The sequence below is a fragment of the Peromyscus californicus genome, unplaced genomic scaffold (assembly GCF_007827085.1).
Source record: "Peromyscus californicus insignis strain IS unplaced genomic scaffold, ASM782708v3 Scaffold_22__1_contigs__length_63687245, whole genome shotgun sequence".
NCBI lineage: Eukaryota > Metazoa > Chordata > Mammalia > Rodentia > Cricetidae > Peromyscus > Peromyscus californicus.
In genome coordinates, this window is record NW_026294525.1 from 54,863,942 (window position 1) to 54,885,639 (window position 21,698).

General features: G+C 44.2%; 1 protein-coding gene across 1 annotated transcript in view; it reads right to left on the reverse strand.

Annotated features, from left to right (window-relative positions):
* Positions 1 to 477: 477 nt before the first annotated feature.
* Popdc3 (popeye domain containing 3) overlaps positions 478 to 21,698 on the reverse strand; it is a 31,928-nt gene continuing 10,707 nt past the window's right edge. Inside the window, exons 2-4 of the mRNA XM_052751409.1 lie at positions 3,608 to 4,329; positions 2,561 to 2,669; positions 478 to 1,271 (exon numbers count right to left, since the gene is read on the reverse strand). Of these exons, the coding sequence (XP_052607369.1) occupies positions 990 to 1,271; positions 2,561 to 2,669; positions 3,608 to 4,092 (876 nt within the window). The 5' untranslated portion in view covers positions 4,093 to 4,329 and the 3' untranslated portion in view covers positions 478 to 989. The remainder of the gene's footprint in view (positions 1,272 to 2,560; positions 2,670 to 3,607; positions 4,330 to 21,698) is intronic.

The following is a 21,698-nucleotide window of genomic DNA, read 5'->3' on the forward strand; positions in this document are numbered from 1 at the left end:
CTTCTCTCTTGCCCCCAGGATATAAGCTCTGTGAGGGATGAATCTCTTCTGTCACCGGATACAGCTATCATTAGGGCCCAGCTTGTAACCCAGAGCCACAAGCAAGGCACAAGGACTGTTTGTCAAATCTGTAACAGATCTTTCTATGGAGGACCACTGCATACGAGCTTCAGAAAGCCAGTTTTCCAAAGATAGGGATCCGATCTGCACCTAAGGATCTCTTTCTCAAGCGCTTCTTCCAGAGCTGAGAACTCACTGTGACCGCCCCACCCTGCCTCCCCCAAAGGCAAATGGCTGGCTCAGCAGCTGAGCACACGGAGCTCAAAGGACATGCACTCTGCCATCTGTTTGTGGGTGTTCTTTTCACTCAGCGACTCATGTGCAATTTTGCTTTCTAAGAGTCGCCTCTTTTAATGGTCACTGTAAAGCGTAAGCACGGGACTTGTTTGTAGCAAGAAAGCAGCCTTCAAATCGGCGTGTTATCATTTCTCATATTTATTCTACTTTTTAGTCACATCAAAGAGCTTCACATGTAAAAGAAATAACTGCTTCCCACACCAACAGTGGAACTTACATTTGTCAAAGATTGTCGCAAAAAAAAAAAAAAAAAAGCAGATTCTAGAAATGGGTCTGTGGACGGTAGCAACCTGCTCGCATGTTGAGATCATTTGCTAACTGCTTCTCCTGGGCTAACAGCACAAGACAGCATGTTTGAGAAAATACTGGAGAATGCGAAATTACATTCTCCCAGTTCTGATGCAGAAAAAGGGCAAGCTGCCTGTCATTATTCATCTTCCTATCCCATCATAACAGCAAGGAATACAGGAAAATTTGTGAGTTTTATTTGCAAAGCAGAAGTTAAATTGAATCAAACAGCTGGCAATGGCATCTAGACTCTGAATTTAAGTTATAAAAATATCAGTGTGCTGACTTGTCCGGGGAATGATGAAGTCTGTTTCATAGTCGTCATACAGCTTCAGGTTGTGATGTCATTGGTTACAGTGTTGTCTGGAATTCCGAAACTGTTCCGTCAGGGGTGATCTGGACAAGTCTGGACTTGACATTTGATAGTAGTTGGGTAACCGAATGTCATAGTGATGTTTTTTCCCTGTATATACCCTGTCGTTCAAGGCATAGAGTTTATCTGCAATGTCACTGCCAATCAAGATGGAAAAGAGGCGGGAGATGTAGCGGTGCTGCGCGAAGAGCAGGTACAATTTTTTTCTCCTCCAAGACACATACCGACAATCGGTTTCTGCTGTGAGGGTCACCTAAAAACACGAAGACACATAAAACAAACTAGGAAGCAAGAAATTCAAACACAGTTATTAAAGATTTATTTTTGTGTGTTTGAGTGTTTGGCCTCCATGTATGTATGTACACCACATGTGTGCAGTGCCCACAGAGGCCAGAAGAGGGTGCCAGATACCCTGGAACTGGAGTTACAGGTGGTACCAGCTGCCATGTGGGTGGCATGGGAACTGAACCCATGTCTCTGCAAGAGCAGCCAGTGCTCTTAACCACTGAGCCATCTCTCCAGCTCCTTCAATCACATTCTTCTGCCCCAAATTTTAACTGAATTTCTTGTTATCCTCTTATGTTAAAAATATTGTAAAAGCTTAAGATACTAAATAATAAAATAAACAACATAATTTACTTATCTAATCTCAGTGCTCCTCTTGATTATGTCTTGCATTTTGCAAAGCTACTTGATATTAAAATGAAAGAGTAGGGGGCTGGAGAGATAGCTTAGAGGTTAAGAGCACTGGCTGCTCTTCCAGAGGTCCTGAGTTCAATTCCCAGCAACCACATGGTGGCTCACAACCATCAGTAATGAGGTCTGGTGCCCTCTTCTGGCCTGCAGGCATACAGGCAGGCGGAACATTGTAGAAAAAAAAAAGAAAATGAAAGAGTAAAGCTGGCTGATAGCAGAGAAAGACACCTAAATATGAAGATTGCGGGCATTTAACCCTAACTTGGTTTAATTACTACAATATGGAATTTACAAATACCACCTTTGCACATTTACATGAATTTGCATACACATGTGTGTTTTGACTTATAGAAAACAGAATAGCATAATAAATGGAACCAACTGAAATGACTGTCTCACACCACCTCTACATGACGGCCAGAAGTGACAGCAAGTTTAGAGAAAACTGAAGCCCATCGGCATCTTGAATTTCAAAATCCATTTCTTTTGTAGTAAGTGCAGTTTCTTCTCTTGGCGTTTTCTAAACTATCACACCCGCCAACAGTGTTCAAAGTCAGATCTTAGTTATTCCATATTAACCCCCAGATGGGAGGCTCAGCACAGGAAGTCCAGAGAGAATTCACTGACTCCTTCCTGCCACGTCTGGCCCTGTTCTCTCTGTGACCGCAACGTCAGTCAGCAGGACTCAGAACTGGGAAGCATGCATGAAACAAACTGCATCCCAAAGTCAAATATAAATTAAAGCTGCACTGTGTGCTGCTCTGTTGGTATGCCTGCTGCTTCAGGACTGAGATTCATCTGTTCAGAAGACTGGGGTGTTAACCATGCAGCCTGTTTGGCCCTTACCTGAAAAATGCCTTCCTCTGTGGGTCTCAGTGAATCCCACTCCGGAGAATCCAGGAACTGAAAGGGGAGGATGTAATGCAGGAATTCGCCATCAACTGTCACTCTGATCCTAGCAAGACACAAGAACATCTTCTGTGAGGGAGAAGGAAGTATGAACACATTTGGGGGTGTGTTGTGGGGGAATATCCTTCCGGCCTCTGGTGACTTCTTCCCTGTTGAATTTTGAAGAACAAAATATTGAATTCATGTACTACCTTAGTTACCCTATGAGATTTGTGCACGGATACTCCTCCCTTAAACATCTGGAATAGCAGTCAGTGAAATTTGCCAAAACGTCATCAGGTTACACATGGATGAGGTGAGTCCAGTCCATGTGTATATTGTGCTTTGGCACAAGACTTGAATATACTCAGTCAGATTTTCTGATTATGTGGGAGGGCATTTAAGAGCACGGTGGAGATCTGCTACACGCAGCTCTGTGAGTTACAGGTTTAATCTTATCAATTCCATAAAAAACATATTAGTGTTTGCCCCCTCAAACTGCTCCAAGTTTAGAGTCTATACATACGTACACATACTCATGAAGTCCTCACTCCTACTTCACACGAGGGGGGCAAATGACAGAATTTACTAAATAAATTTGATAATATAAAATTAGAAGTTCCCAGGCATGAAACAGAATGCCAGAAGAGTCTACCTAAAATCCTTTGTGTACCAATGAAGGTTGTGTCCATTCAAGCTGCCTCCTCCTCCTTGACATCCAGTGACTAGCTACAATGCAGGTACTGAATCCACAGAACTGAATTCATGCATCATTTTAAGACCTGGGGACTTTTTTTCTAAGAGGAAAGAGTAAGACTCCAGATTATTTCCTGATTCAAGTAAACAATACCCTGTCTTCTAAATGTCCACACCTATGATTCCTGTCTCAAAGATTTCTCCAAGTCTCAGGCTGCTAAGTGCCACCCAGGCCTATGCTGCACCAAGATGGAAAATACAAACAAGGACAACTCCTCAGGGGAGAGACAGGCAGCCGAGGGTACAAACCTTCCCGACACAAGCATGGAGAGTCTGTCAATGGAGGTTTTGCCTTGCATGGCATAACAGTGCTCCTTTTCCAGAGAAACCACTTCAGAGCTCAGAGCGATTGTTCTGAAGACGGGCACAGGGATCCCGAGGGGCTTGAAAAGGGAGCTGTACAGCACCTGGAACTCTCGGGCAAACGTGATGCTGTGAACTTGATAGGCAATGTGAATAAACTGCATGAAGCAGATGACAAACAGCACAAAATTCCAGGAGAATATGTCAGCAGCGCAGACGTCTACCCATGCCCAGACTGCGGAGCACAGGAACCCCAGACCCAGCAAGCTGAAGACGTACAGGAGCCCGAAGAACCCACTGCCGCCCATAAAACCTACTACAAACAAGATACTGGCGAGTTGGTAGATGGCGCCTTCCGCCTCCTCCTTCCAGGCTGTGCAGACTGGGTGTTCACCCACCAGGCTCTTCCACAAACTTGAGTTCTTTTCCATGGCTGGACCATCAGCTTCCTTTATCAGTCTACTTTAGATGCACTGAAGCCAGCACCGGAGTCCTTCACTTTCCCATCACCCACTGCTGCTCACTCCTCACGGGCCAGGGCACGCCGGAGCTGGCATGACCAGGGGCTTAGTGGGCATGGAGCCGAAAATCTACAGATTCAGCACCAGTGTCTTTAAGCTCATCTGGGCTCCCGATTTAGGCCGAGTCCTCAAAGACTGTGCTATTTCCTGTGTAAGAGAAAAGGGACAGAGGATCTAATTCAGCAAAAAGAATGAATTGTGCTTTACTTAATGAATCAACAGCACTGCTTATGCAAATTGACTTCCTATTGTTATGAAATCAGGATGTTTCAGGCACAAATATTAATTAAAATTCTAATAAAAGCATATTTACTAGAATTAGTTAGCTATTTCTTTTTTTATTCATGTATTTTTCTTTCATGTGCATTGGTGTTTTGCCTGCATCTATATCCATGTGACTGGAATTGCAGACAGTTGTGAACTCCCATGTGGGTACTGAGAATTGAACAGACAGTACTCTTAACCACTGGGCCACCTCTCCGGCCCTGGCTAGCTATTTCTTTTTCAGGGTGTGCAGGTTAATTTTTGACACAAACTAGAGTCACCTGAGAAGGAACCTCAGTTGAGTAACTGCCTCCCTCAGACTGTGGAAGGCAAATTTGTGGGGCATTTTCTTGGTTAATGATTGATGCAGAAGGGCCCCGCCCACCGTGGATGGTGCCAGCCCTGGGCTGCTGGTCTGAAGGTATATGAGAAAGCAAACTCAGTAAGTCATGGAGAGCAAGTCAGTACCACGTTCCTCCATGGTCTCTGCTTCAGCTCCTGCCTCCCGATTCCTGCCGTGAGCTCCGGACCTGACTCCCCTCAATGACAGACACTGATCTGTAAGATGCAATCAACCCTTTCGTCCCCAAATTAGTTTCAGTCACAGCAACAGAGAGAAAACCAGGACACAGGGTAACTGAATCCTTTAAAGTCTGCTCGTCTCTACAGCAGTGGTACAGTGTAACTCAGAATCACATGACATGATGACTAAGAATGGAGAGCCACAGACTGTCCCCATATTACATATATGAAATAAGGATCACTAAGGGCAGTTCCCAGGGATGTGTATTTTGAACAAGTTCTCCATGTAATTATGATGAACCCGTGGACCTTCCAAGCTCCTCCTCTCTTGAGGGACACTGTCTGATGCTACAGTATTTTTACACTTTATAGATGAAAATGGGGGCTCAGAGGAGCCAGGAATATACCCAAGCTACACAATGGTCAAAGCAGAGCAGGGCTTCAGCACCAGTGCCCATGTGCTGGATCCAGTCACATGGTCTTTCATGGAAGAAGGTTTAAACTTGACTTTATAAGGACCTTAAATAAATCAGGAAACACATGGCCAGGAGACAGATCTTACGTAATACATAATAGTCTGTGAAAATGTTTAATAAGTTAGATTCAGATAATTTAAGAAATTATATAGTATAGTATAGCATAATTTTCTATATCAGTGGTTCAGGTTAATATCAAATCCATATAAATAAACATACTTATTAATTCCTGTTACTTAAATATTTACCAGATGGTCAACAATATTATTGGCTCTGCACCTCTGCGCATATATTCTCTACTCTTTCAACCATGTGGTGTGGGATGACTCATCCCTAACAGGCCTGAGGGTCAGGTGGCCCAAACCAGTAATAAGATACTTTCTGAGAGCCAACCTGGGTCTGCCTAAGGGCCTCAGCAACAGCAGCTGAGACATAATCTGGAGCTGAGTTGGACCAATGAGAGGCAGCCATGTCATACCAGCAGATGCATATTCATCAGACCTTCCCCCAGGATGAAGTGGAGGGTATATAAGGCTTGCCTTTTCCTGAATAAACCGAGCTTGTTGTTTCAGAATTCTCCCAGAGTCTGTGACGTTGACTCTGCGCCTACTTGGCCGCCTCTCCCGAAGAATACAACAGCACAGGACCCTGCCACAATGTGGTAAAAATGCTGGGTGTGATGATATTTTAATTGTGCTGAAATGTGATTTTATTTGTATGTTAATAAATAAAGTTTGCCTGGAGATCAGAGGGCACACAGCCATAAACAGGAATCAGGCAGTGGTAGCACACGCCCTTAATCTGATTACATGGCAAGCAGAGTCTCTGTGTGGTCAAGGACACAGCCAAGCGTGGTGACACGAGCCTTTAATCCCAGTATCAACCATAGAGACCTGGAGGTCTGTATAGACAGGCAGTGACAAGGAAGTCATGTGGCTGGGCTTAGAGCCAATGAGAAGGCAGAACAGGAAGGCAATAAAAACACAAGTTAGACAGGAAGAAACTCCTCTGGGGAAGTGACAGCATCGAGGTGGTAAGATAAGGTAGTCATGGCTCTTTGCTAATTCTCTGATCTCTTTGGCTATTACCTCTGTATTTGGCCCTGTGTTTCTTATTTAATAAGACTGTTTAGAAATTGATCTACAACTGGGCATGATGGCAGAGGTCCAGGGTCAATACATTTTTCCCCACACCACTTCCTCACCACTAATGGTTTCACTGTGAAGTGTTCTTTAGGTTGAGATGTAAAGAACACTAACATGCAAAGACCTTGAATGTGGATGCTGTATTTACTGTCTTCCAGGACACCTGTTAAAGTACCATGTATCACAGCAGTGTCTCAAAAAAAAAAAATAAAACTCCACACACAGAAGTGAACATGTCATACTGAGTGGGAAGGCACAGGTCATCACTCACAGAAGCAGAGACTGAAATGAAGGCTCCTCATTCGTGAACCTTTTCTCAAGTAATAAGAGCCCTGCCAGATGAATCAGAAAGAGGAAAGGGAAGAGGAGGGAAGGGACAAAAGGCTTAGTTATGCAACTTAGAGTGCTACTGTGATGTTTACTTGTTTTAAAAGACGTTTCAAACATCTTGCAGATCCCTAATTCCAGTCAATCTGTGAGACACACAATTCAAGCAGACTAGCATTCTGAGCATGCTCACTTTCTGCTCTCAAAAAAACAACACACAAAATTCTATACTACTAGACTCTCATAACAAAGAACGGCTCTTAAAAATGCAAGGATGAGTGAGAACTGCAAATACCAGCCTGCAAATGTCACTCCTGCTGTTTTACTTTCAAAACTGGGGCATTTTAACCAATCAATTCTTCAGGATACCCAACACAGCCACAAAAACCAATATGAAAAGAATTGCTAGTAGGTCTCTGAACTTTGGTTTGAACTCCCTTAAAAATTTATAATCCTCAGTGAAATGTTAAGATGATACTGCTAAGAGAAAGGCCACATAAAACGTTTACAATGATTCAGAAGGGAGCACAGGGGAATCGTCCCCTTAAAATGCTTGATTTGGAGGGTATGTTGGGGCCTCTATGCTCCAGAAGTGTGATCCAGGACGGTTTTAGGAGGAACTGTGCTTCCGGCCTACTTCTGTTACACTCAAGTTGCTACCAGGTCTTCTCTCCATCCTGGACACAGTACCGCCAAGCATGTGGACTTGCCCTGATTGAATTACTCCACACCCAGCTTGGTGTGTTTGTATTCAGTCACCACAACAGATGTACTTTATTAGAAGAGGAAGAACTGACAGGAGCAGGTGATGGGCAGGAAAGGGCCTCTGCCATGTGTCACGATCGCTCTGAGGGCTGAACATGATTCATCCACCAGCTGCCTGCCTCATAGACCCTCAGGCCTTGGCATTTTTGTTTGTAAATATCTGCTGAGATGCCCATGCAGCACCATGAACATCTTCCCCCAGCAGTAACCGATCTTGCCCACTGAGCTACAAATGGAGACAAAGTCTAGCAAACTAACACAGCACTCCAAGTTTATCCAGTTTTCCTCCTAAATCTTTAAGACTGTGAATTATGAAGGAATAAGATGCATAAGATGATAAAAGCGTACTCAGAGGCAGGCAGCACACCTCTGGTGGCACACTGATGAAGATTAGCCCAGAACTGTACTTAGCTGCTTAGAGCAGTCACATTTATTATCTCACTGCCCAAGGGAGGCAGAATCTAAGTCATTATGCCAAACATGGGAAGCTGGGTACTGCCTGGTAGAGTCATGGGGAGCTGGGCACAGCCTGGTGGAGTCCTGGGGAGCAGGGATTTCACAGTTTGGTGAAATCCCTGAGGAGCTGGGCACAGGCTGTTCAAGTCCCTGGCTGCCGGTGAAAGGGTAGTTAGTCACATCCTGCAGCATGGATGCCCAGGTACCCCTCTACCCAGTTTCACTCTGGCCAGGACTCAAAGCTTTGGATCAGGTAATGTGAAAATGTTGGGCAACAGGTTTGCCAGGAAACTAAAAACAGCTCTCAATGGATGTTTAAGAGCCTCTCTATCTGCTTGTACTGCTCAGTTCAAAACAGTCTACTTCTGGAGACACAGCCAGCCACTCATGAAACCATTTGCTGTATTATTTAACGCTGACTGGTTCTTCCCCTAGGCTCTGAAATTCTAAAGGGCAGGAGGGCAAGAGATGGATGTTACCGTGTTCCTGAGCCCTGGCACTCAGTGGGTGTTGGTTGAATATGCTGGGCTATTCCTCCCTAACCTGGGATGTTGAAATACCTTCTGGGTGCTCTAGAGACTCAGACGCAGGAAAGAGCCCAACCTCAGAGATACTTCAGCACAAATACACTGAGGAGTTGGGGAATCTTTTCTTTTTTCCCAAAGCAGCTGGACCAACGCCAAATTCACAGGGGAATCCTTGGCCTACAACCTTGAGCTTAAGAATATTTAATTACTGCTTTGATTAAGACAACAACTGGTATGATGCCAGGCTATTGAGTTAGTTTGGGTTGCCAAGCAACCCACAAGTTAAAAATTCCAATATTCAACTCATTAATTAAAATCAGATCCCAACTTCAGTATGGGTTCCATATGCTAAGTTCTCATTTTCTTGAGCTTTTTTTTTTTTCCTACTTATCCTCGAGATGGTATACTTACTGATGAGTACCTATGTGCCAGGCAGATTTTAAAAACTATCTCACTGAACAGCCCTGTGAGGCAGGTAATGTTATGTCAAGTTTACTGATGAGAAATTTGAAATTCAGAGAAGGTAAATAAGTTGTTGAAGGTCAAACTGCTTAAACGTTACCCTTATTCTCTGCTGCACTAATCTGCTTCCACCACACATCACTGGGACGTAGAAGCCACAGCTCTTACTCTGCCTCCTGTTCTCCATGGGAGCCTAGGAGCATTTAATCACCAGCAAGCAGGGGAAACACCACCTATTCTTTCTACTTAAAGTGGCACCAGAAACTGGGTAAGGTGGCCACTCCAGAAATCCCAACACTCAGGAGGCTGAATTAGAGGCCAGCCTAACCTAGGCTACCTACCCAGTGGGACCTGGTCTAAAAAATAAATAGCCAATAAACAACCAGTAGTATCTACCCGCCCCCCCCCCCCCCCGCAGGCCCTCCCCCGCCCCCAGGGTCTGTTTATGACCTCCCGGCCCATGGGCTTTTGACCTGGTTTGCAGTTCTAGGCATGAATTCCCTCCCATTAAGCAGATCTCAAATCTAATCAGAAAGCAGCCACTTACCCCCATGACTGCAAGGCCACTATTGTACCAGTGGGCACATTAGGCTTGGCAGGTCAGTATTGACCTTGCAGTGTTGCCAACTGGCTAAGACAACCGATGACTCTTCTGCCCCGGCAGCCTGCATAGTCCCTTCCAGCAGCATGAAAGCTAGCCGGCAGGGAGGAAGCTTCCAGCTCAGTTTCGCTTAAGTTTTCTGTGTTCGGAAACAACAGTGTATGGCATCTTCAGCACGAGGGTCTTGTTATCGAGGCCTGGGGCACAGCCTAGAGCAATGGTAATAGCCCATATTGTTTTGGGGGCTCCTGGGGGCTCCCTGGTCAACAACTCAGAAAGATTGGTCACGTATAGCTCTAGGATATTCCTTTAATAGCATGCAGTTTCAGGAACAGAATTATCCACCCATGCAGGGTATTTCTGTTCTCACTGTGTGTGTGTGTGTGTGTTTGTGTGTGCATGTATGTATGTGTGCGTGCATGTGTGTGTGTATGTGCGCACACAATTGTGCGTGTGTGTATGTGTGTGTGTGCACGTGCGTGCGTGTGTGCTCGTGCACACTCATGCATGTGTGTATGTGTGTGTGTGCACATGCGTGCGTGTGTGTATGTGTGTGTGCACGCATGTGTGTATGTGTGCGTGCATGTGTGTGTGTATGTGCGCACACACTTGTGCATGTGTGTATGTGTGTGCGCACGTGAGTGCGTGTGTGTATGTGTGTGTGCGTACATGTGTGCATGTGTGTATGCGTGTGTGTTCGCGCACACTCGTGCATGTGTGTATGTGTGTGTGCACGTGCGTGCGCGTGTGTATGTGTGTGTATGTGTGTGTGTGCGTGCATGTATGTATGTGTGCGTGCATGTGTGTGTATGTGTGTGTGTGTATGCACCACTGCACAGGTGTGGAAGTCAGGGTCAACCTCAGAGCTTGGTCCTCACTTCCTTGTGTGAAACAGAGTCCCATTGTTGCTCTCTGAAGCATACACTAGCATTCCCCTAGCTGGCCTGTGAGCTCCTGGGAATTCTGTCTCTACCTCCCACTCCACCGTAGGAGCCTTGGCTTTACAGATACACACAGACGCATCTGGCTTTGCATGAGTTGAGTTTTGGGGATAGAAACTCAATCCTCATACTTGCATATAAATGCTTTGCCCACTGAGTCTTTTCTCTAGCCCTTGCTTTTCTTAAATTATATATTTTCATTAGCCTACAAAGTACTATGTTTCTATATTTCTTTCTCATACATTAGTTTTGGCTGACCTACACCCACTCCCTTCTTGTGGGCCGCAAGAATATATTATAGAGATTCAGCTGTGTATTAAAGCTATACTTTGACTGGCCAAGGGTCTGTCAAAAGGCAAGCCACTTATGAATGCTTGGTGTTATCCAGCTTTTAATATTTCAGCTGTCTTCTGCTATGAAATTCTTGTGTGCCCAAATATTCCCAGATCATTTGGCAAATAGACAAGCTCCTCAGACCTGCTGAACTTCTAGGTAACTAACTCCCCTGCTGAGCCTAGGAGACAAGCTGGCTGGAGATGCATAGCTTTGTTTCTTGTGTAAATGAAGCTCAGACCATCCCCTTACTCCATGCCTAGGGGCATGACAGAGAGACTGACTGAGGACAATAGTGCATTTTACATACCCAGGTGCACTAAGGACTGGAGTGAAAAATCGGACACAGAACCACAAGACCAGAGAGAGGAGAGGAAGACAGAGGATCTCTTGTAGAGTTTATCAGGGCCAGGGGTAAAGAGCCAGAAAGGATATAGATGGAGGACAAAGGGACAGAGGAGGAAGATCAGATTACAAGCATAAGAGTTTACTAAAACTATGAGGACAGGAAAACTGGGCACAGAGAGGAGCTGAATGTGAGGACAGGACTGAAACTGTGTAGATAGAATTGGCTTAGAAGAATAAAGTGAATGGACTAAAGAACTCAGTGTATCTAGATTCATTCCTGTGCCACTGGTAGTGTCCCTTCTAGGCCCTCTGGGATAGTATAATATAACTCCCTCTCTCTTATCTCCACTTAGACCTTTCCGCCATTCGTATTCTTGTCTACCTTCACATTGCATGTATTCTACTGTTGCCCAAACCAAGCCCGCCCCCCGCCCCCGCACCCCCGTCTAGCTTCCCAGTTTCTGCAAACACACAAACCTAGAAGAAAACCTACAACTGTTGCTTTACTAAGTGGACATATTATCAAGCTGCCTTCTAAATATTATGTTTATATCCATGGATTAAGGCTCTCAGCCTTGGTCAAGGAAGCTTGTTCTCACAGTGGGCAGTGGTTAATGCAAAGAGAACCAGAGTGCTGAGAATTAGTGACTGTTGAGTGCTCAGCCCTAAATGGGACACCTAGCCACCCCCACCCACCCCCCATACACACAAGGCTCATGGAACACTGTGGAATGTAAGAGCTGGAGAATAGTGCTGAGAAATTTTGTCTTCTAGGCATGGCCTTTGCTCTCATGAAATCACTGTAGCTGTGGTTAGCTGCACAAAACTGGGCCCGTAAACATTTCATCATGGGCTAGGAACGCAACTCTTGAGGGCCCACTCCTAAGTGAGTAGCATTGGCAGCTGATCATTTTGTCAGTGATGTAGCCACTAGTAAGTTAAGCTGTCTATGTTATAGCAAACAACCCTCCACCCATATACAATCAACCCCAATTAAACACACACACACACACACACACACACACACACACACACATGCACACGCACACGCACACATAGGCACATACACAGAGACATACACATGAACACAAGAGAACTTATTGGGAAGGAGGGGTTCACTATGGGAGGATAAGAAAGGGTAGTAGGGGATAAATATGGTGTCTTGTTAGAGTTTCTGTTGCTGTGAAGAGACACCATGACCACAGCAACTCTTATAAAAGAAAACATTTAATTGGGGCCGGCTTACAGTTTCCAAGGTTTAGTACATTATTGTCATGTTGGCATACAGGCAGGCATGGTGCTGGAGAAGGAGCTGAGAGTTCTGTATCTTGATCCGCAGGCAACAAGAAGAGAACTGTGACACTGGGTGTAGCTTGAGCATGTATGAGACCTCAAAGCCCACGCCCACAGTGACGTACTTCCTTCAACAAGGCCACACCTCCTAATAGTGCAACTCCCTATGGACCAAGTAATCAAACACATGAGTCAAAGGAGGCCATTCCTATTCAAACCATCACATATGGTCAGAGTACATTACATACACGTCAGTGCATAGTGTTTTAAATGGTTAATAAATAAATAGTACATGGTTCAAATGAAGAAATCTGTTTCCCTACACATATTATAATTAAAATAATATAGAGACAGCACCACTGTACTTATTGCTTGTATTTTATAGAGTTTGGCCACTGGGACTAGTGTAGTTTCTAAACCCATCTTTCCCTAGAGGACTCCAACTGAAGACAGGAATACATTGTCTACTCTCCATCTCTAATTATAAGTGCAAAGTTGGTTGGTTCTGCCACGGTGGTCTCTTTGCTGTTACCGTCTGCCCTGTGTTCTGGCCCCTCGTTCATCCCGTGGACCCACAGCTAACCCACCCTTCTTTCCAGCGGGCAGAGAGCCCCTCTCTGGAAGCCAGGAACAGTTTTCTCTCTTAGTTCAGTATTTCCTAGCAGTCTTCCCAAATCACTCCTATCAGAGTCACCTTGGCAGCTAAACTGCCTGACTCTGTCCCCTCATTGGCCAACAGACTGCCTTCTAGCAAGCTCCCCAGGTGATTCTTAGACCCCTACTGTTTGATGACTGACATCTGAATTACCCTTGCTTATCTGGATGACCTCAGCTTGGTCACTCCAGGAGGACACTTGCTGCGCCACCATGTTGCCTACTGGGTGCTGCGCTCTGGCCCCTAGCTGTGTCTCTGTGGGAGGACTACTGGGGATGGCGACTGGGCTAGCCAGTGTACATTTCCACTCATCAGAAGTACTGTGCGATTTTAACCTTGTTTTCCGTTGATAAGTCAAGGAATTGAGCAACATATTATGAGTCTGTAATCTAAAACAAGTGACTCGGTGTAATGTGTAATGAGATCATTCCAGACACTGGTCAAAATGTAGCGCTGACTTGCAGAGCTGACTCAAGACTCAAGATCTCACCAGGTTTGGGTTTGGGCCAACTTCAAAGGCTGTTAATAGGCCTGTCGTGTGCTGCAGCTGAGGGTTATTTTCACAAACTTTTGGTGTGTAATTGTTTACACATTACACATCTACGGTTAATCTAAGGGAAAGGAGATCGAACCAGAACATTCTTCAGAGAACAAGCTTAGGATTTTAAACCAAGGCACATACTCTCCCTCTCTGCTGCTACAATTTGGTGCTGAAATGTCCTCACAAAGGCCAAGTCCCCAGCTTGGTACTGCTAGGGTGGTGGTTGGAACTTCAAGAGGTGGGACTACTTAGAAGTTCCCAGTCATCGGGGGCATGCCCTAGAAAGAGACATTAGTATGCCGGCACTTCCTTTCTTTCTTTTTTTTTTTTTTGCTTTGCTTTAGCACACACCTCCTACCATGCTGCTTCACCACAGACCCAACAGCAACAGACTGGTGCTAAAGAGATGATTCAACAGTTCAGACTGCTTGTTACTCAATCATGAGGGCTATGTCGGTTACTTTTCTATTGTCATGATAACACACCATGGCCAAGGCAACTCATAAAAGAAAATGTTTACCGTGGGGCAGGCTCACATTTCCTGAGGGTTGGAGTCCATGCCCGCCATGGTGGTGAGCACAGCAGCAAGCAGGCAGGTGTGGTGCTAGAGCAGTAGCTGAGAGTTCACATCAGGAAGCAGAGACAGGTGACTGGAACAGCTTTTGAAATACACCTCCTCCAACAAGGCCATACTTCCTAATCCTTCCCCAACAGTTCCACCAATTGGAGACCAAGTTTTCAAACATAAAAGACTATGGGGGCCACTCTCATCCAAACTACCACAGGCCCATGGTTAACATCCTGGAGCCTACATTGGGTGTGGTAGTTTGAATGTAATTGACCCTCATAATCTCATAAGGAGTGGCACTATTAGGAGGTGTGGCTTTGTTGGAGTGGGTATGGCCTTGTTGGAGGAAGTATGTCACTGTGGGCTTTGAGGTTTCCTATGCTCATAATACCACCCAGTATCTCAGTAGACTTCCTGTTGCCTAAAAGCCAAGATGTAACCAGCACTACATGTACCTGCAAGCCAACATGCTCCCCTCCATGAGGATAATGGACTGAACTTCTGCAACTGTAAGCGAGCCACCTCAATTAAATGTTTTCTTTATAAAGTTGCCATGGTCATGGTGTCTCTTCACAGCAAGAAAAACCCTAAGACATTGGGCAGCATGCAAATGCCTGTAACTGCAGATCGAGGGATCTCATAAGCTCTTTCGGTCTTCACAGGTGCTCCTTCAGACACACACATGTTCATCCACACACTCACAGAGATACACACACACACACACACACACACATGAGCACAGACATAAATAAAATAAATCTTTTTTAAACAAGACAGGGTCTCATTTTGTCGTTCTGGCTGGCCTGGACCTGACCTGACTGTGTAGACCAGCCTGACCTCAAACTCACATAGCTCTTCCTGCCTATGCCTCTGGAGTGCCGAGATTAAAGGCATGAGCCACCATACCCAGCACCTCCCCCATCAAAAAAAATAAATAAATAAAAATAAAAAAGAAGGTTAGATTGAACTCTCCATACTGGTGAATAAAGACCCCTCTTTGTAAGTTGGACACATACCTGTCACAGTAAAAGAAAGCTAACACAAGTGTTTGCATTTCGCTTCTTTGCTTAGGAAAGGAGGGATTTTTTTGTTTTTTTTTGTTTTTTCTTCTCACACTGATCATTCTAAAAGAGCTTAAGACTTGTGGAGATTTTGTAGTAAGTAAACTGACAGGCAATTTCTAAGTTGTGGCTTTTTTGTGGTCTTTAAATTTTTTATTTCTTTCATCTTATGTGTATGATGGTTTTTCTTGCTTTGCATTTCTTTTGAACAATGTTGGTAGGGAATCTCTCAAGTAAGAAGAGGGGATAGATAGACTTGGCAAGATGCTGGGGAACAGTGCATATGTATAATGAATGCATTAGCATATAAATATGCAAGAATTATCCAAGATTGTGAACAGAGAGTTGACACAAATGTAGAAGATATTGGCTACAATATTCATGCACCACAGGCAATCTACTCAAAGAATTCATGTCACCATCTAGTTTCTGCCCACAGGAATGGCCAACCCTGCAGCCACAGGCCCTCTAATCTACCTAGGGAAACATAATTTTTCCTTTTATATTAGGAGAGTTTCAGTCGTCCAAGTAATTATATTACTTGACTTAATCCTTTCATCCCATCTTCTGATGATACTTCACCAAGTGCATGAATATACTGAAATCAGACATCTCTGTGCCCTTCTGAGTTCCAGAGGGTTCACATCAGTGACGGCTCTCACTTAGGGCATGGAGGAGACTCTTTAAGTCCTGCTCTTCTGCAGGCTGGACTGTGCCTTTGATCTTCCTTACTAAACAGTGTGGAGGACCCTCGAGAACACCATACCTTCTCTGACCCCTTTGTCACAGTTGGCAGCATCCCTGAGTATCTGAGCCATGACTGCCCTCGCATTTTATCACACACTTCAGAGGTATTCCTCAGTATTCCGCCTCCCCATCCCTGTGTGTGTGCGCTATATAGCTCCACTATATAAATCCTCAGTATTCCGCCTCCCCATCCCTGCATGTGCTCTATGTAGGTCCACTATGTAAATCTTCTATGTAATTCCCACTTGTGGAGGTTGAGAAGCAGAGTGAATGGGATGAGATAAATGTCCCATACTTAGACAACATCCTATGGGAAATGATGGAGAAACGGTCACTCTTGTGACTGTTAAGTTATATGGGACGTGATTAGAGGATTTAGGAGGGGGTGCGGGTCAGAGCTGTGCTTCTGCAGAACCAGAGAAAGGCAACATCCAGGCTGTGATCTACCTGAGAAGTCTCTAAGGAAAGGAACTGCAAGTGGTGTGGTGGCTGGAAAGAAAATGGCCCCCTAAGGGAGTGGCACTATTAGGTGTGGCCTTGTTGGAGGAAGTGTGTCACTGTGGGGGTGGGATCTGAGGTCTCTTTTGCTCAAGCTTCCCTCGGTGTGACAGCCAGTGGACTTCCTGTTGCCTCTGAGTCAAGGTATAAGACTCTCAGCTCCAGCACCACATCTGGCTGCATGCTGCCATGCTCCCCATCATGATGCTAAAGGACTGAACCTCTGAAACTGTAAGTGAGCCATCTCAATTAAATGTTTTTACTTATAAGAGTTGCGATGGTCATGGTGTCTCTTCACAGCAATAAAAACCCTAAGACAAGTGGTCTCTATGAGATAAAAGAAGACCTGAACCAAGAAGACAACATGTAAGGTAATTAAGACCTTAGTCCTATAGTCACTGAGAAACAAAATCCTCCAATTACTTGACAGTTTGAAAGACTGCAAACTGCAAATGAGAAATGAAATGTGTTTGCCCTATGAACTGCAGATCTGTGAGGCCATGGGCTGAGCATCCTGAACTCCTGACCCACAGAAACTGAGATAATAAGTGTGTGTTTAAGACAGTAAGCTTATGGTTTTGTTTATATGTATGTACACACACACACACACACACACACACACACACACACACACACACACACACACACACCAGGCTGGGGAGGAAAGGGTTTATTCAGCTTACACTTCCACATCACAGTTCATCATCAAAGGAAGTCAGGAATTCTAGCAGGGCATGCACCTGGAGAAAGGAGCTGATGCAGAGGCCACGGAGGGGTGCTGCTTACTGGCTTGCTCCACATGGCTTGTCCATCCTGCTTTCTTATAAAAACTCAGGGCCACCAGTCTAAGGATGGCACCACCCACCATGGGCTGGGCCCTCCCTCATCAATAACTAATTAAGAAAATGCCCTACAGCTGAATCTTATGGAGTCATTTTTTAATTAAAGTTCCCTCCTCTTAGATGACTAGCTTGTGGCAAGTTAATAGAAAACAATCTAGCATGATGTATATACACATACATACATACATACATACATACATATACACACATACATATATATATATTTCTCCAAAGCATCTGGAAAATGAGGCACTGAGACCCTAGAAATGAAAGAGAGCACTTTTCAGAGAGCCAGAAGGCCCCTGCATTGTTGAATACTCAGGCAACTTCCAGAACAGTTGAGATATATATATATATATATATATATATATATATATATATATATATACACATTTACCAACCTTGTGATATGCATATACCACTCAAGACTTGAATTCCTGAATGGCTTTCAGTTCAGTCAGTTTTTTGTAAAGCTCATCCATTTAGGTAAGGTAAAAATACTTGATGTTCAATACACACTCAGAGACCAACACTCAAAATCTGGCCTATCAGAATACAAAACAAACAACTCCGTAATTCTTCAACATTTATGACTCCAAACAATTGATTATTATGAAACTAGATGACCAATGAGAAATTAATGCAGGATCCAGTGCCCTTCTCTGCCCTTATGTGCTATTGACAGCATGTTTCATTTATTAAGCACTCACTGTGTGTTAGGAACTTAAGGATCTTAAAATAGTATACTAATTAATCTCTAAAAGATTTCTTGAAGTAGATAGTTTTGTTGTTACCATTTCATATATGAGAAAGCTGAGGTGAGAGTGTGAACAGATTCCCTCAGGATGTGCAACCCATGGAGCCCTGAGTCAACCCTACACAGATGTCTCTTCTCCTGCCCGACACAGCTCTCCATGGATCGTCTCATTCTGTGTCCTTGGTCTTGATAAATCCAAAGCATTACTGTTTGTGCCCTTCAGGGTTAGATTCGAGCCCTTTAAATGTCTGGTTAGGAAACCACGGTTTTTGAGCCACAAAGGATGAGAGGGTGGACCTCAACAGTTCAGTTATTCGAGAGACAGAGAGAGAAAAAAGGCAGGGTCAGAGGAGACACTCCAAGACGCCGCCAGGAGACACAAGATGTGAGAGAATCGGTAAGGCCACGAAGCCATGTGGCAAAACATAGATTAACAGGAATGGGTTGAGTTACATTGTAAGAGCTAGTTAGTAATGAGTCTAAGCCATAGGCCAAACAGTTGGTAATTTAAAAAAAAGTTCGGTTATTCAGTCTACTAATTAACTAAAAAACACAACAAAAGCCCACTTGGTTTGATCTCCTTCCTCACTGTGCTGTGTGCCTGACTCACAGCAGCTGTCTCTTGTGGCTCCCTACACCCTGCAGATGGGAACGCTTCCCTTTCCTGCTCATGCCACATAGCTGTTTTGCCATAGGGCAACTCCTGGTGAAGGGAGAGAAGCTGGATCATTAGACAGCCTATTTTCTAAACTATAAATTTCTCTCCTCCACACACACACATTTCTTCTTGCTCCCAGTGACCTCTACAGACCAGATGAATTTGCTTTTTTTGATAGCTTTGAGGAGATCAGCTGGTTGGCTATAATCTTTTCTTTTTCTAGCTGAATATGTACATCATACCCCTGGGTCAGAGGAGTCATTTTTGGCGTTGGTCATAAATGGACTCCTTTAGTATAGGAAATGCTAGGAGTCACCTTTCTCTAATGGCAAGACACTGCTAGTCTACTTTTAGCCAACTAGAGTCAGTTCTGCTACAACACAACATACGTGATCCTAAAAAAAAAAATCATTGTACCATGCAAAACTGCAACCTGAACCAATGGGAGGGGAATGGAGTTAGAGATGCAACACCCCAAACCTTCACCAGGCCTTTGTAAAAGGATAGGAATTTAATAAAAATAATGGCACCATTTTATATATGTAATACGGCTAAAAATACACAAATAGGGCTTTAACTGTTAAAAGACCTTCAACCTGCCCAGTAAGTAGTGAGACCACTCTGCCCCCAAACTCTAAAAGAAATGGCATAAAAAACAAATACTTGGAGGGGCAGGAAGTAGCATGCACGGGAGGGGTTACTGAGGGAAGACGGCTGGAAGGAACCCATTTCCCATCTCCCACGAGTCCTGGAAGGATCTTTTTTGCTTTAAGATGTAGGCCAGGGAAGCATACATTTAGATTAGTACCTGTCTCGTCAGACATCATTTTTGATCCAATGCGCAGTTTTCCTCAACTGACTTCTAGGTCCCGGCTGGGAATTCTTTTTGGTTTGGTCCAACAGCATTTGGCAACCTCAAAGCAGCCATGGCTAATGATCAGAGAGCCCCTGTAGCAAGCAACAGCCTCCTTTGAAGGTGTCTGTAAATGGCTAGTGCTCTCTCTTCACCGTGTGCCCCACGCTCTCTCCGCCTGGACTTCTTTAAGCCTCTTATCTGACTTGCATTTTACCCCGCCACAGACTTTTCTCTGGGCCGCTCTGATGACTGGCAAAGTGCATTATTCATCCGTTCCCTTTTTCCTCAAGGGATGCCACCTAGTACCTGGACTCTTCAAAAGTGCTTCGTTATTTCCAGCTTCTCTCCAATACGAAGGCTTTCCATTAGCAAACTCTATTTGCCACTTTTCAACTGAGCTGTCTGGGTATGTTTGGAATGTCAGGTGAACATGTTTTCATACAGGAAACGTCATACATGTGAAAGGACAGCAAACCCTGACATCAGAGGGCCATGTGTGACTAAGTCAGAGCAGCTGGTGCATATTTGATGTGTGTGTTGGTGTTTTGTGTGTCCCTCCATAGCTGAGGTCACCCGGTCACTGCCTAATGCATTCACCAGCACTTTCTTGTGTAATAAATCATCCACAAGGAAGCAGGAGGGTTGAATGTGCTCAAGTTGTTCCTTAACATGTCAGTTGTATTTGAACAAGGCATATGTTCAAAACAGGCATCCTAGCATTAACTCTCAAATAACCAGTAAATCGATATATGCAATAATTCAAATTCCTTCCCCCAGGAAGCTGGCATTTTGCTGAAATTCAAATGTTGACACTATATAGACCTAGTTTCTAAATTACAGGGCCATTTACATAATTAAAATGAGATGTGTACAAGTAATCCTTGAGACTCTTCTAGAGTCAATCTTTACATACTGATTTTTAAGTGACCACTGCCTTTAGAAAGACAGGGCCTGTGATGGAGGAATACAATGTGTGCACAGCACAGGCAGGTAAGCTTCGCAGGGCTAAACCACACTGTGTCATCATCATCATCTTCCCCCGCTCCCCCTCCACAGCAACCACGTAAGTTATGCCTGAGAGAAATACTATCGTAAAGACTCTCCTTTGCTCACAGACTCAAGTTTAGAGACAAGTTATACAAAACTGAAAAATTCACTATTTCATTAAAGTATTTATTAAACAATTAAACAATAACCAGCACTATTATCCTTTTATTAATCTGGTCTATGAAAATATGTCAGCAGCATGCCCACCTTCCTCGCCATGTTGACAATGCCTCACATATTACGATGAATATTTAATGACTACTCAAAATACTTTCTATGATAAATCTGTAGGTTTAAACAATGTTTTAAGGCCCCAGTTCCACAATCTTTTTTTAATATTTAAAAACAAACTTTTAAATTGTTTCTTCTGTGACAACATCATCCAGTATATATAGTGCATTCTGCTTACTCTCTCCCCCACACTCTCTTATCTCCCTCTCATCCTTATTAGCATGCCCCCCTCCGCCCCAGTCCCTTTCCAACATTCATGACTTTTGGTTTGGTTTTGTGATTACCGAGTTTAACCAAGGCCACCTGTTTGGAAGGATCATTGGAGTCTGGTAAGTCCCCAAGGAGGTACACAATGGAACTCAGTGACCCCCCCTCCTGGAATTCATCAGTAGCCAACAGTTGGGCATGATGGGTAGGGGGAATACATGACCCTTATTCCTGTAACTCTTCCCCAATTTTACAGAATCACAGTCCTTCTACCACATTTTCTGAAATTAACTTTCAAATTAGAGTTATTGAGGGGCGTTAGACTCTGGGCCAGATGAATGTGACTGTTGCTGAACCTCATCCAACTTAGAAAGGGTATTTTTCTTAG